Here is a 15,024-nt window from a genome sequence, read left to right as displayed (position 1 = left end):
TAAGGCAATCAACAATCTACAACCACCTCGAAATCCCAAAGAGGTCCATAAGCTTATAGGGATGACCGCTGCTCTAAACCGATTCATTTCTCGGTCAGCAGACAGGTGTAGGCCTTTCTTTCAGTTGTTAAACAAGTGGAAGGGGTTTGAATGGACTGAGGAGTGTGTCCTGGCTTTCTAGCAGTTGAAAGAATATTTGTCTTGGCCACTCATCATGTCCAGACCCGAGGTGGATGAGGTTTTGTTTGCCTACATCATAGTGGCCTCCCACACGATGAGTATGGTGCTAATACGGGTTGATAGTGGTGTACAAAGGCTGGTTTATTATGTGAGCAAGTCACTACAAAAGGTCAAGGTCTATTACTTACCACTGTAGATGGCCATTCTAGCAGTGGTACATGCTACACGTAAGTTGCCCCACTATTTCCAATCACACAAAGTTGTTGTCCTGATCTAACTCCCACTCAAATCTCTACTTCGAAGTGCTGATTACATAGGGAAAATTGCAAAGTGGAGCATAATTCTAGGGGCTTTTGATATCAAGTACATGCCTCGTACCTCTGTTAAATGTCAGGTCCTAGCCAACCTGGTAGTTGAATTTACCGAAACCCCGTTAGAAGAGAGGGTAAAGGAGTAGAACATGAATGGAAAATCGGTTGGAGCAATCTCCGTACAAGAGCCTTTGTCTTGGAGGATTTATGTTGATGGTGCAGCGAACCACAAGGGATCTAGAGTGGGGCTAATCTTGATATCTCCAGAGAAGATCACGATTGAGAAATCCTTAAGATTGGGCTTCTCAGCCACAAACAATAAAGCTAAATACGAAGCTCTACTAGTAGGGATGATCATGGTTTAGAAAATGGGTGGAAAAGCTGTGGAAGTATTCTCTGGTTCAAGACTGGTGGTGGGCCAAGTCCAAAGAGAGTTGGAGGTCAAAGATCCCAGAATGCAAGAATACTTGAGCCAGGTTAGACATCTACAGTCTGGTTTTGAGTCTTTTAATTTATCACAAGTTCTTAGAAATAGAATTACCCATGCAGACTCTCTTACCACACTGGCAACATTCTCGGCACAAGGTTTACCTCAGGTGATCCTGGTAGAGGACTTATGTAAACCCACTAAGTTAAGAGGAAATGTGACTCATGTTCATCAAATAAGAGTGGGCCCTAACTGGATGGACTCTATTGTACTATAACTTAAGGAAGATGTCTTACCCGAGAATAAGTCCAAGGTTGACAAGGTATGAAGAAAGGCTCCTCAGTTTTGGCTGTTCAAGGACCAAAAGTTGTACAAGAGGTCTTTTTCCGGCCCCTATCTGCTATGCATACACCCTGAAGCAGTTGAGCTACTTCTAGAAGAATTACATGAAGGAATTTGTGGAAGCCACACTGGGGGCAGATCTTTGTCTCACAGAGCCTTCACACAAGGCTATTGTTGGCCAAATATGCAGAAAGAAGCACAAGACTATGTGAAGAAATGTGACCAATGCCAAATATTTGCACCAAACATTCATTAACCAGGAGGATTCCTCAATCCTCTATCCAGCCCTTGGCCTTTTGCTCAATGGGGGTTGGATATTATAGGCCCTTTCCCTAAGGCAACAGGGAATAAGAGGTATTTGTTGGTTGGCACAGACTACTTCACCAAATGAGTTGAAGCTAAACCACTAGAAAATATCAAGGACGTGGATGCCAAAAGATTTGTCTGGAAAAATATTTTCACACGATTTGGAATCCCCCATACCCGCATCTCAGATAATGGACTTCAATTTGATAGTAAAGCCTTCAGGAGATACTGTTGCGATCTAGGAAAAAAGAATAAGTATTCTACTCCAGCTTATCCACAAGGGAATGGATAGACCAAGGCTGTCAATAAGGTCATAGTGAGTGGACTTAAAAAGAGATTGGACGACGCAAAGGGAAAGTGGGTGGAAGAATTGCCACATGTCCTTTGGACATACCGGACTACTCCTCATAGATCCACTAGGGAGACGCCTTTTTCAATGACTTATGGAGCTGAGGCCGTTATTCCTCTAGAAACTAGATTCCCCACACTAAGAACAAGTTCTTTCACGCCAAACAGCAATGATGTGCTATTGGAGAAGAGCTTGGACTTAATTGAAGAACGAAGGGAAATTGCCATGATCCAATTGGCCTACTATCAGCACAAGCTCAAGCAGGGGTATGATGCCAATGTAAAGCTAAGGCCACTGACGGTTGGAGACTTGGTCTTAAGACTTAGTAGGTTTAGTAGCAAATGTGGTGGCAGGTGCAGTGGGTTGAGGCATGGCTACCTGAATAGGAGGGTAAGCTAGAGTTTGAGCTTTGACATGAGCAATAGTGTTAACAGTGTTTTGAGTAGCAGCAGGTAATTCCTGGGTAACATTATCAATAGCATCTTGGGTGTAGGAGAACTTGTCTCACCATTTAACAAACCATTGCCAAGTAAGAACATCGTCTTCCTTGACATACTGTCATTTCAAGATCCAGGGGACCTTGTATTTTTTATCAAAGTGTAGGGTCGTAGGAAACTTAGCACCATGTGCATCTGTCTTATAAACACTTGTAAAATACTTGAAGGAGTCAGTCGGAAGTCCTGGAAAAATATCAATAACAGGGCCAAATTGCGTCCTCCAACGGATGAACCAAAGAGGGAGTTGAGAACTAAATTTTTTATCAAAATTAACAAACCAGGAATGGGTCATAGTTGCATCTTGGTGTAGCATGAACTTGAACCAAGCATGGATGTAATGATGGTAAAAATAAGGAATAGTTAAACCAGGTAAAGGCTTAGTAGAAGCAGGATGAAGTCCCCATTTTTCTTTAGTAACAATGTTGAGGATGAAAACACTATGATAAACAATTTTGAATTTATCAATCTTATCAGGTATGGGTTTTGATAAAGATTGATTTTTCATGAAATAGGATAGTAGAATAATATTTTAAATCTTTACCATTGTGTTCAGGTATCCGGTGGAAAGTCAGGGGAAAATATTTTGTAGCAAGTTTAAGGGGGTCTTTGATCATAGTCCTGTTGGGCTTGATAGAAAACAAGTTTTGGCACTATTGTTTTTTAACATGACTATCAGCATTGGGATTTCTAGGAAAAATGGTTTGAACAGGATGGTTAGCAATGACAATGGCATATGGATCATAGGAGGATGCTAGGACAGTGGAATAATTAGGTTTAGGAATGGTACCGAGGGTAGTTTAGCAATTAGCAATTTTAGCTGGTGAAGCAGGTTCATGTTCAACCAGCTGTTCTAGTGTCTACAGCAGGCTGTTTATCTTTTGATCTCATGCTTGCCATTATGGCACTGTAGAAATTCACAGGTGAGAAAGTTAGGGATAGAATTATGGGAACCTTTAATTTATTCAATATCAAAATAAAAAAACACTTAAAATAGCTTGCCATCTGGCAAAAATATGTTTTGAAGCAATGTTTTCAACATCTTTTTCTATAACACACTTAGCACTTTTGCAATCAATACATAGTAAAAACTTTTGATTTAGTAAATCACTTTGAAATTTAGAAATACATAATACTACAGATAAAATTTCTTTTTTAATAGTACTATAATTAATTTGTGTAGAGTTCTAGACTCTAGAATGGAAGCAAACTATTTGTTTAGATGAGTCTGGGGAAACAAGTTGTTTCAGAATTCCTTCATAACCAATGTCAGAGGCATCAGTTTCAACAATTTTAAAGGCATTAATAGTAGGAATACCAAGACAAGGAAAAGTTTTAACATGAGACTTGATTTTTTTAACAAGAGAAGTATGAATATTAGACCAAGGAGGAGGATTATTCTATAACCGATCAAAGAGTGGTTTACATTGTTCCCTCAAATCCTTATAAAACTCAACAATGTAGTTCAGAGACCCAAAGAATCTTTGTAACTGTGTTTTATCAGTAATGACAACAGGGAATTTGTTAGCAAATTGAATGGCTTTGTCAATGGGACAAATTTGTCCTTCAGAAATGTCATAGCCAAGGAAATGAACCTTTGCTTGAAATAGTTTGATTTTCTTAGTAGAGACAACAAGACCATTACGTTTGATGATATCAAGAAATGAATACAAATGTTTCCTATGTTCATCAATGAATTTGGAATAAACAAGGACATCATCAATATAAACAATGGTGAAATGACTAAAGGAATTGAAGATATGTTCTGGAATTCACTAGGGGCATTCTTAAGACCAAAGGGCATAACATTCCACTCATAATGTCTGAAGGGAATGGTGAAAGTAGTCTTGTACTTATCGGTTTCACTGATTTGGACTTGCCAAAACCCAAATTTCATATATAATTTAGAAAATACGATAGCATCACTTAACCTATGTACTAGGTCATTCTTATTAGGGATAGGATACCTAATCCATTCTAATACTTTATTCAAAGGTTTGTAATTAATAACTAAGCAAGGAGTCCCTCTTTCAATTTCAGCATTTTTTTTAACATAGAAAGCAGCACATGACCAAGGAGACTTACTTTTCCTAATCAGCTTCTTATTAAGCAAATCATGAATTTCTTTTTTGCAGAATTCAACAGTTTCACTATTCATTTGAATAGGACGAGCCTTAATAGGAATGTTCTTTCATTAAAATCCTTAACATAGGGTAGTTGAACAATATGCTTTTTTCTATGCCAAAAAGCCTTGGGAAGATCTAAACAAACATTGTTATTCATTTTTTTATAATAATTACCAATTTTTTATAGTGACAATTTATCAGAAAGTTGTTCAACAATTCTTTTATATTTGACTTCTTGTTTAAATAATTTAAAAGTTTATTCTTTTCATGAATCAAGTTTAAATAGTCATCAATGTCAATTTTGAATCTGGAAGCAAACTTAAATTTTACCTTCTATCCAAAGGGGTCAGTAATGATACCATCATGTTCAAAAAAGAAAGGATATAAAGAATATATGAAAGGGATTCCAAGAATCACTTTATCAATCATGTTTTTAACAAGAACAGAAGGGACTTTGAAACATACATTATCATGGTAGACATGAGCATTATTCAATTCATATTTAATCTTCATTTGAGTTCCATTAGCATAAAACAGTTTCTTAGTGGAGTTTTCATAGTATTTACTACGGATTATTCCTTCTTGAATGCAATTCATAATAGCTTCTGAGTCAATCATGGCAATAACATTGAATTCGTACTCATGGTTGTAGACACTCAATTTTGTACCCATAATTTAACATTGGTAGGTGACCAAAATAATCATTCTAAGTACCTAAAAATCATGATTGCATTTCATGCATTAAATTATTCATCACATAACATAAAAATGATCTTGAGATTCTAACAATTACGACAATATGTCCGATTTCCAAATTGGACCATCAGATTGAAAGATATCACAAGATCAAGTTTTCATGGTCTATATACATCCATTTAGGTGGAACTGAACAGATGTGATTAATTGAAATTAATTTTAATTATTGAATAATTAAAATTAATTAAATAAATTTTTGTGATTGGTTGTTGATTTGATGAAAAATAAGTTTGCTTGTAGGAGAATAAAATGAATATTTTGATAATGTTGAAATAGGATTGATAATTAAGTTTTTAAGATAATTATCTCTGAGATAATTATTTTTAAAGATTGAATTATCAAGTTAATGTGGCTTTTATTGTGAATACAAGTCCAAAATACGTCCAAATACAATTCCCAATTCAAAAAAATGCCCAAAAAAGAGTCTAAAATGTGCAAGAAGATGAAACTAGGCAAAGCACTGAATAGTGTCAATCGACACTCCAATAATGCCAATTGGCACTTATGGAGTGTCAATCGGCACTTCCACAGTGCCGATTGGCATAAATTTCAAATTGGGACTAGATATGTTTGGTTCAGGTCTAGATCTATCAGATTCAATTTTTTAGGGATAAAACCTGACCCAACTCGTGTCTGCTGATTTTCTAAGCAACCCTATCTTAATTTTTAAGCACACCTCTATAAATAGAGGAGAAAACCCAAAATTCAGCACCCCTCTCTCCCCTTACGTTAAAGAAATTCTGGAAGCTCAACTTTAGGAATTTATTTTCTGTTAAGTGACCTTATTATAGATCTCTAAGAGATTCATTCTCTTTGATTTCTAAAATAATCCCCTCTTGTATAATTTATTCATGCAGGTATGTTCTTACTTTACTTTCCATAAACATGATTTTGTTATTACTTTACTTCCCATAAACATGCTTTTGTTTATGCTTTATCTTCTGTGAATATGTCTTGGTTTCTTTTATTGTTTACATAGCCATGTTTTTAATACGTTATTGCATGCTCTCTCTCAACTTTTGAAAAATTTACATGTTTAGTTTAGCTTTTAATGTGTTGATTGATTAACACCATAGATCTAGGGTTAAATTTCCTTTTAAGATTTTAGATCTACAAAAAACCGTCATGAAAGTTTCATTCTTTTCTACCTACAAAACCAGATCTGTATTTTTCATTAAAATTAGATCTATATTTTTTTTTTTTCTTAACAAAACCAGATCTGTATTTTTCATTAAAATTAGATCTGTATTTTTTTATTAAAATTACATTTGTATTTTTTCTAACAACACCAAATCTGTATTTTTCATTAAAATCTGATATGTATTTTTTTTCTAACAAAACCAAATTTGAATTTTTCATAAAAATCTTATCTATATTTTTCTTAACAAAATCAAATCTGTATTTTTCATAAAAAATTTACACTTTCATAAAAAAAACTGTTTTCTCTTACATTTATAAAAATAAAACTAGATTTGAATTTTTATTAAAAGTTCATTCTTTTTCATCATGGAAACTCAGATCTAAACTTTTCATCAAGCAATCTCATCAAACTTTTTTCATACAAAATAAGATTGCAGATCTAGGATTCTTAAACAGTATTTTAACCCTAGATCTAGAAGTTGACATGGCATTTGTTGCATATCATTTAACATTTTGAATATGGGTACTTAATGATCATTTAGGGTCTAGAAGACGGGACTCTGTCCAGGTAGAATGGGTGCCTAACACCTTCCCATTCTATAACCTAGCTCCCAAACCATAGATCTTAGGTTCATAGAGATAGTGCATTATTTTCTTTTGATAGATTGTAACTAAAAAATAAAGCTTCGGAACCTTTTTTTTCCTACTAGATTACAACTAGGAAACAAAGCTATGTATAGTTCTTTTTATCAAGTTGTATTTATTCAAATTAATGAGAATGTGTACTATTTAGATATTTTGTATTCTTTTATATAGTTTTCTTATTTTTCTTCTAAAATAAGTGGCAACTCCACAAAACCCCAACAAAGAGGTGTCGATACCTATCTCTTTTTGAGAGCTGGTCTCTCTCATAATGGCAAACAACAATTTTAACTTTTGAAAACCATTTTGGAGGAATAAGCCTGTTAATCAGACTAAGTCTATTAGCATCAGTAGGAATAGTATAAGAAAGAGTAGGTTATTGATTGTGGTTGTTTTCATCCTTATGCACATTGTAAGGGCATGTTTAGCTTCCCAAGCCCAAAGATGAAAAGGACAAAAGCCGAAAGAGCCCAATACAATGAATTTGTAGAGAGTGAGCTAAAAACTGGACTTCAATGAGTTAGACAATAATCACAGTAGGTTAAATGATGCTTGAAGATAAGAATAAACTGTTTTAGGCAAGGAAAATCCTCTTCGGCAAAGTCCAAGGAAAGTAGTTCTTATATATTTCCCTTGGATTTAAGGACAATTACAGTTCTTGAGTGTATAGTGTTTTCTCTTTTCTTTTTTTTCTTTTTTTCTTTTTTTTTTTTCTTCAGATTCTCCGATCCCCTTGTAATGTGGTTTTTTTTTCTTTATATTTCCCTTCTTTCCTTCATCTCAGCTCTCCACGTGTAAATCAAATTGCTGGTTTTGATCCTTATCCCATCAGCCCCTTCCTGAAGTCTTTGTGGGTAGCTGTAAGGCTGAATGTTACTGTTTAGGTATCACCTCTACATTAATGCGGCCAGAGAGTTAGCTATAGAGCATTCAATGCGGTGGTAGCAGCTTTCTCCTAAATATCTCCCAGCTTTCCTTTATCTTATTCCCTTCTGATGTTTATCCTTATCGATATGATCGTCTGGTGCGTTGTTCTTGATGAAAGGTCGGACCCTTGACCTCTGCTCTGCCTAGTCGATGAGGTATTTCTCCTCGGATTATAATCCCAAACCCTCATCACCAGACCCTTTCCATGGAACATTGACTTGTACACCCCCACTAGCGCTCACCTGTCCTCAGATGTTTTAATGTCCTCGAACACGGCCCATGGCCCAATACCCATTTTTGGGCCCCTTATCCCTACACTCATCATCATGCTCACTATTAGAATGTTCATTATCAAGATGTTTATCGATTTTTAAAAGTAGAACTTCTTGTTTAAAATCAAGGTTATCATTTTTTATATTTTTCAAGTCATTTTTTAGTTCGATGATTTCTTTCTTAATATTAGCAATTTCATGTTGTAAATCAGTAATAGTTATTTCCTTGGATTTCTTTTCATTAAATCTTTCCAAAGTTTCATCAAGGCTTATCTTTGTTTTTATTATTTTATCATTTTATTCTTTAACCAAGGTCTTCTTTTAGCTTTTTAAGATACTCTTCTTTTAGTTCAAGGTTATCAATTTGGCTTATCAAATTTGTTAGCAAGTTTTCTTATTCTTCTCCTTTGGTTAAAACAATTATTGTTTTGCGATCTTTTGTTAAAACATTTATCATTTTACAACAAGAACCTTGACAACCAATTTTAATATTAGGAGAATCAGAAGATTATCTATCATAATGATAGTTAGAATCAGTTGAGGTTAAAACATCATTATCAGATGAATTAGAAGATCGTGATTCAAGGATTCGAATCAAATCTTCTTTATCACTGTCATCAATTTTTGAAATATTAAGTTTATTTTTCAATTTACCTTGTTTTTGTTTGAATTTTTTTACTAAAGTGACCATATTTTCCACAATTGAAGTATTTTCCAGATTTTTGTTTATCATGTTTTTTGTAAACATTTTTCTTCTTAGCATAAAAATCATCAGGTTTAGTGTACCTTTGTTTTTTTTGTTTGTTTTTTTTTTTTTTTTTAAATATCTTTTGTATTTGTAGTCTTTATAGATTTTATCATGTTTCTTTTTCCCTTTTTGCCTAGAAGGGGCAATAGGGAGTAAACCGAATTGTTCACAAAAATTACCATTTAGTTTTTTTTTTTTTTTTTTTTTTTTTTACTATTTTTTAATTGTTGTCTTAACATCTTTTGATCATTACATATGTTAATACCAAGTTTTTTAATAGTGCTAAAAATATCTCCATAGATTAAGTTATCATAATTAATTGTACCAGATTTATCAGTTAATTCTTCTTTTACCTTATGAGCAAAAGGATGAGGTAGACTAGTAGTAAACTTCTCTTTCCAATAAGGTTTTAGACAGTCTTTACAAAGCATTACCCTAGAAACAAAAATATATTGGTACCATCTATAATTAGACATAGTAGGGTATCATAAATTATTCAAATAATCACTAATACGAGAAGTAATGTTGGAAGGGGTACCAATAAGATGTTTAATAATAGTATAAATCAAAGTATTAACTCCATCAAGAATGCCTCGGCCAATTCTTTCATAAAAAATAGGCATTCCATCATCATCCTTTTTTACAGAATTTTTGATAGATTCTCTAGAATCTTCAATCAAGTATTTATCCCACCAATGACGAAGAGTTCCAGAAAAACCAATAGTGAGAATATCAACAATTTCACCATGATCAAGGTTATGATTGGTAACATAAGCATTAGCAACCATAGACATATGATTCATTTTGTTAAGAACTTCTTGTTTAGATAAACCATCAATATTCCACTCATAGAATTTATCAGCAAAAACAGAAAATTGGGTTTGAAAAAATCTTTCTTCAAATTGCATATTAGGAGGAGTAGTTTTTGAATACCAATTTTTTGTAAAGGTTATGGGATTAGGTTTACCAACAAACCTTTTTACTTCAGGCATGTCAAGAAAAAGTTAGCTAACACTTTTAGATTTTTCAAAATCAATGAGATATATATATATATCCCACTGAAGCATTGCATTTATTACGTTCCTGTAGAGCCATGATAGTGGCCACATCATCCGCTTATTTTCTACCTCTTCTTTTCTCACTTTTATTCTCCCTATTCTAAAAATTAAAAATAAATAAAAACTCTTCTTCTCCCTATCCGTCCACATTTATTGTTACTCTTCCTCCAACATTTTCCCTTCCTTACTCCTTCATCATTTTCTCTTTCTTATATGATTCTTCTTCTCCCCATTTTATTTTCTATAAATTCGATACCATTTCTCCCATTTTATTTTCTTCTTCTCCCCATCTATGATTCCTATCCGTCCATATTCTCTCTCTCTCTCTCTCTCTCGATAGATTTCTGTTTTTTCTTATAACTAATTAAGGGTGATGGTTTTTTTTTTTTTTTAAATAGTATTTGTTTGATATTGTGTTTTTTAAATTTCCCATCACAAAGTCTTCTCTTTCTCTTTTATTGCTTTGGATAAATTTTGGTTTGAATTAATACTTTGTTTTTTTTTTAAATAGGAATTTGAGTTTATATCAAAACACAATCTACATGGCTATGAATTTGAATATGCCTACCAATTGTTTGTTTAATAAATTATTATAAAGTCTATATTTTATTCCTTTGGTTTTATTTTAATTTTGGTTAAGATGACATTGTAATTTTGTGATGATTTTTTATTATTACGATAATCTCATTTTTCCTTAAGAAGTGAGAAATTTGAATAATAAATTTGAAACTTATAAATTTTAGTTGTATATTAGACAAATATAACACACTACAACAAAAGTTAGAAGAATATGGTTCACCTTAAAAAAATATTAATCAAATAATATGATATATTTATAGAGATAAAAGATAAAAAATACTTATAGAAATCTTTTTTTTTTTTGAATAGATAATAGTCGAAGTAATTGTTACTTTTTATATACTACACCCCATTACATAATATTTATATATTTTCATGCATCACGTGAGTCTACGTCTAGTAAATTATAATTATTGGTTACTAAAAACACAAAAATCCAACAGCTAAATTATCCATTATTGTCCAACCTCTATTTTTCTCATAATTGCTCAATGGTTATTTTATCCTTTATTGCCCAATATAAATTCCCAAGGTTAGAAAATAAAGATAATAAAAGTATTTGAAACACACCCCAGAACAAGAGATAGAGAACTTGAAGAAAAAGGCTTTAAGGCTTCTTTTTGTTGTTAAAATGCTGTTTTTTACTTCCACTGCAACCATGCAGACTTCCCAAAATTGTAATAAAGAATCTAAGGCCTTGTTTGGATGCTTTTTTTTATCACTCAATTTCCATCACTCATCACTTAAAATACCCTACCTGTTTGGCACCATCACTCACTTGTCATCACTCAATATTTTTCACACTATTTGTGGGCCCCATACCTGTCACTCAGTGCGTTTTTTTTTTCAGTACCCAAACTCAATGAACCTAGTGAAAAAAAAAAAAAAAAAATGCACGCAATGAAGGAAAAAGAAGAAGCCACCTAGTGTGAAAGGGAAAAAAAAAAAAAAATGAAGAAACGCATGCACCGAATCCAATGAAAAAAAAAAAGAGAAATGGTCAAAAGTTGCGACTGAGTCTGACAATGGCTCCCTCCATGTAGTGTTATTTACGGAAATGCCATTGAAAACAGAGTTATGGAAACTGAAAACAGCTAAAATGTGTTTTTAGTTTCCATAACTCATAACTCAAAAATCAAAGAATTGAGTGATGGAAACAAAGTTATGGTGGTGCCAAACGAACTTCTAGCTATAGGTCCCACCATTTTTGAGTTATGAGTTATGGAAACAGAGATATGAGTTATGGAAATTGATGAACCAAACAGCCTCTAAGTGTTTAAATTTTAAAAAAAAAAAAAAAAAAAAAAAAAATTGCAAGTATAGAATCATGGAAGATTGCAAAAGAAAAGAAAGTCAATAAGAGTTATCACAAAAATCATTGCTGGCATATCTCAGCTTAAACCGAAATATTGTAATCAAACTACATGTTCCATTAGTTCCAAAACTTAGAAATTAACCTTGTAGCAAAGGTAAAATTACCACTCTCTTGATGGGATAGGAGGGAGTCCTAGAACACTCCTAGAAACAAATAATCCACATCACGAAACAAATAAACAAATGAAATAATTCAAAGAACAATTAGAATCCACAAAATAAAAATAAAATCATAAACAAAACCCCCATTCAACCAAGAAACTAAAATAGTAGAAGACCTTTGGCATGATTTTTCAACTGGCAGTATATGCTTGATTGGGAAAAGAAAAAATTACAAACATATTACTTGACATATATGTAATGTATTTCATGATATTGCAGTTTGCATTCATCAGTTATCATTCTGATACAATTGCAATATGCATACTATGCTAATTATCCACATCTTAAATTCTTAACCAAACGTACATCTTTAAAAAGCATAGGCATGTCCTTACTAGTAGGAGAGAAGCGAATGATATTTACAGCAAAACCTTGGTAAGAAAGGCTATTTTGAGAAAGGCTACTTTGATGGAAGCTGCTAGGCCTTCCTTCTGTGAGTGGGAGAAACCGAAGAGGAAGGCGTAGGGAGTTGGAACAATTTGCAACACTGGTAAATGGTAACCACCATGTGAGTTTGTAATTCAAATAGCGATACTAATGTTTAGCAACTTCCTCTAATATCTACATACAAGTTAGACAGTAATTTGAGTTCAAGTAGAACAGTCTTATTTGAATTTTAAACAAAACAAAAAGAAATGTGAGGGAGTTTTTTTTTTTTTTAATAGCCTGGAGATAGATCTTATTTTGTAGGCAATGTTTTACTAGGAACTATAAATGCATTTTTACCGGATTGTCTTGTTTTGAGTATTTTTGAACCACCAAAATGTCCATCACAAATAGAGGAAGCATCTTAAATAGTACTTTAGATATAGATATATAAATATAAATATAGATAGATAAATTATCTATTTCAATAACAATTAGATTCAATAGAATTTTATTTGAATTTAATTCAAGAACCTAATGTATTGTACCATAAAATTGCACCTAATTTTGACCCGTTCCACAAATGAGTTCTACCTGTTTGAATTTTGTCCGACTCAAATGTTCACCTCACTACAAAAACACAAATTGGCATACTTCAAAAGCGATTTTCGCCAAGATCTGCATTGTGAGTATCAAGTTGCCCTTTGCTTAGCCATTTGGGAGCTCAGCTCTATAAAATGGAGTGTGAAATTTTGCATGTGACTGTACACTGTTTATTCCTTGTGTATACACTATCTTCTAGAAAACAGAGTGTTAATTCATCTAGCAATTTTGCGATTGTACTGCCTTTGTTTCTTGATTCTTCCCTCCCCTTGTGCTCGTAGGTCAAAGATGTAGCTAAAAAGGGGCCAAGGAGATTGAGTCCCAATCTTTCTAAGAAGAGGTATGAGGTCCTATGATCCTTTGAAATGTGGCCTTTGGTCAACGGAGGGGCAGAGTTGCTATGGTTGTTCTTGCCCTGGAAGTGGAGCTGGGAACTTTTATTTACATCCCTAGCAGTAGCAGAGTAAGGAGTAGGACAATAATGCTCATTCTTCTTACTTGGTAGAAAGAGAGATGTTCATCGTATTACTCTCCTTAAAGATCAGGGGCACCCAGTCCAAGACAGATTTCATATTTTTAAGGTATACTCCGACCACACAATGATTAGGAGACTTTTAAACCTTTGGCTCCCTTAAATGTCCTAAGGGTACTGCCTATCTCAACCTTCAGAGATTCCTGAGGATTGAGATATCATGGTGGTTGTAGCATTCATCCTTTCCCTTTTGGGCACCACTCTCTGTTACTACACTCAGATGATGTATATTCTTTGGCTAGCATTTCTTGAGGATTGGGCTGAGCTGCATTGGAGGTGCCATACGAGAACAAGGATGCGTTTGTATTGTAACATGTAGCATTCCATATACTACTGACAACTTCTCGCTTGGTTTGTAAGACAATATGGCAAAAACAATACAAACATTAAATAAGAGTTACTTTTATCATCATCTTAATACAACTTTATTGGTTCTAGTCTTTCTACTTTACCCTCCCCTAAGGGCCTCCAGAGAGGCCTGAGAGGGTATTCTCATGATACACCCATTCTCCCACACCTGTGAGACCTACATTTGTTGTTAGAGAAAGATCTCATGAGACCATCTCATAAGATTCATTTTTCTGCTCATAGACTTCTATGGCCCCATTTTAAGGAGAGGTCGCATTTGCTACCCAACAAGACATACCCAAAAATATGTACCTAGCCACTAGCAAATTCCAATAATATATGTTTTTTATTAAAAATAAAATAAAAATCAGCCGTTACAAGTAGCGGAGAGAGGTTCAAATTCTGGTTCTCCTCATAAAGGAGATCAAGTAATGCTATTGAGATACAAGGCACTTGGCAAATTCCAACAATAATATATGTAAATGGTTGGTATTAATGGACAAGTTCATGAGCAAAATTCAGACAATTCATTCTCTTCCGTTTAACAATTGTGAAAGATAAAACCAACTGCCACAAAGCAACAGAATCAGATGCCTGTTGTTGGATGATTACATGCACTTTTTCAAATGCAATTGATCTAGTACTATCCAACACAAGCAGCTAGGATTACCATGTTACATCAACTTAAAGGTGGCTGAGAAATACAGACCATAAATGGCTTGTCGTTTGCTGATAATAGATGAACATTTATGCACATCCTGATTATTTCCTGTACTCAGCTATTTTTCTTGATCAGCGTCTATTAAATGGAAGCTTAATGAAGTTCCCATTTATTATTTAAAAAGATATTAAAAGAAAGTGAATGAAAAGAAAAGAAGGAAAAAAAATTAATTAGATTATTTCAAAATAGTGAATTTATTTGTTTATTTGGTAAAAGATAAGACAAAAAGTGAATTTATGCAAAAAGCTAGAGACAAAAAGA

At 33.5% G+C, this 15,024-nt stretch overlaps 1 protein-coding gene across 1 annotated transcript; it reads left to right on the top strand.

Annotated features, from left to right (window-relative positions):
- The first annotated feature begins 859 nt into the window (after window positions 1–859).
- On the top strand, window positions 860–2,314 carry LOC115964691. Its single transcript, XM_031083953.1, has 2 exons — window positions 860–1,087; window positions 1,859–2,314. The coding sequence occupies exons 1-2, from the start codon at window positions 860–862 to the stop codon at window positions 2,312–2,314; spliced, it is 684 nt and encodes a 227-aa protein (XP_030939813.1).
- The last annotated feature ends 12,710 nt before the right edge of the window (window positions 2,315–15,024 follow it).

This window comes from Quercus lobata, chromosome 10 (genome assembly GCF_001633185.2).
Source record: "Quercus lobata isolate SW786 chromosome 10, ValleyOak3.0 Primary Assembly, whole genome shotgun sequence".
Classification (NCBI taxonomy): domain Eukaryota; kingdom Viridiplantae; phylum Streptophyta; class Magnoliopsida; order Fagales; family Fagaceae; genus Quercus; species Quercus lobata.
Note: the sequence above shows the minus strand (reverse complement) of the source record. Positions and strands in the feature narration are given on the sequence as shown.

Excerpts from the sequence above, each read along its gene's own strand:
- LOC115964691 (XM_031083953.1), top strand. The coding sequence starts at position 860 with ATGGGTGGAAAAGCTGTGGAAGTATTCTCTGGTTCAAGACTGGTGGTG. Across the intron at positions 1,088-1,858 it reads CGGCACAAGGTTTACCTCAG|ACCAAGGCTGTCAATAAGGT; the intron begins GTGATCCTGGTA and ends GGGAATGGATAG.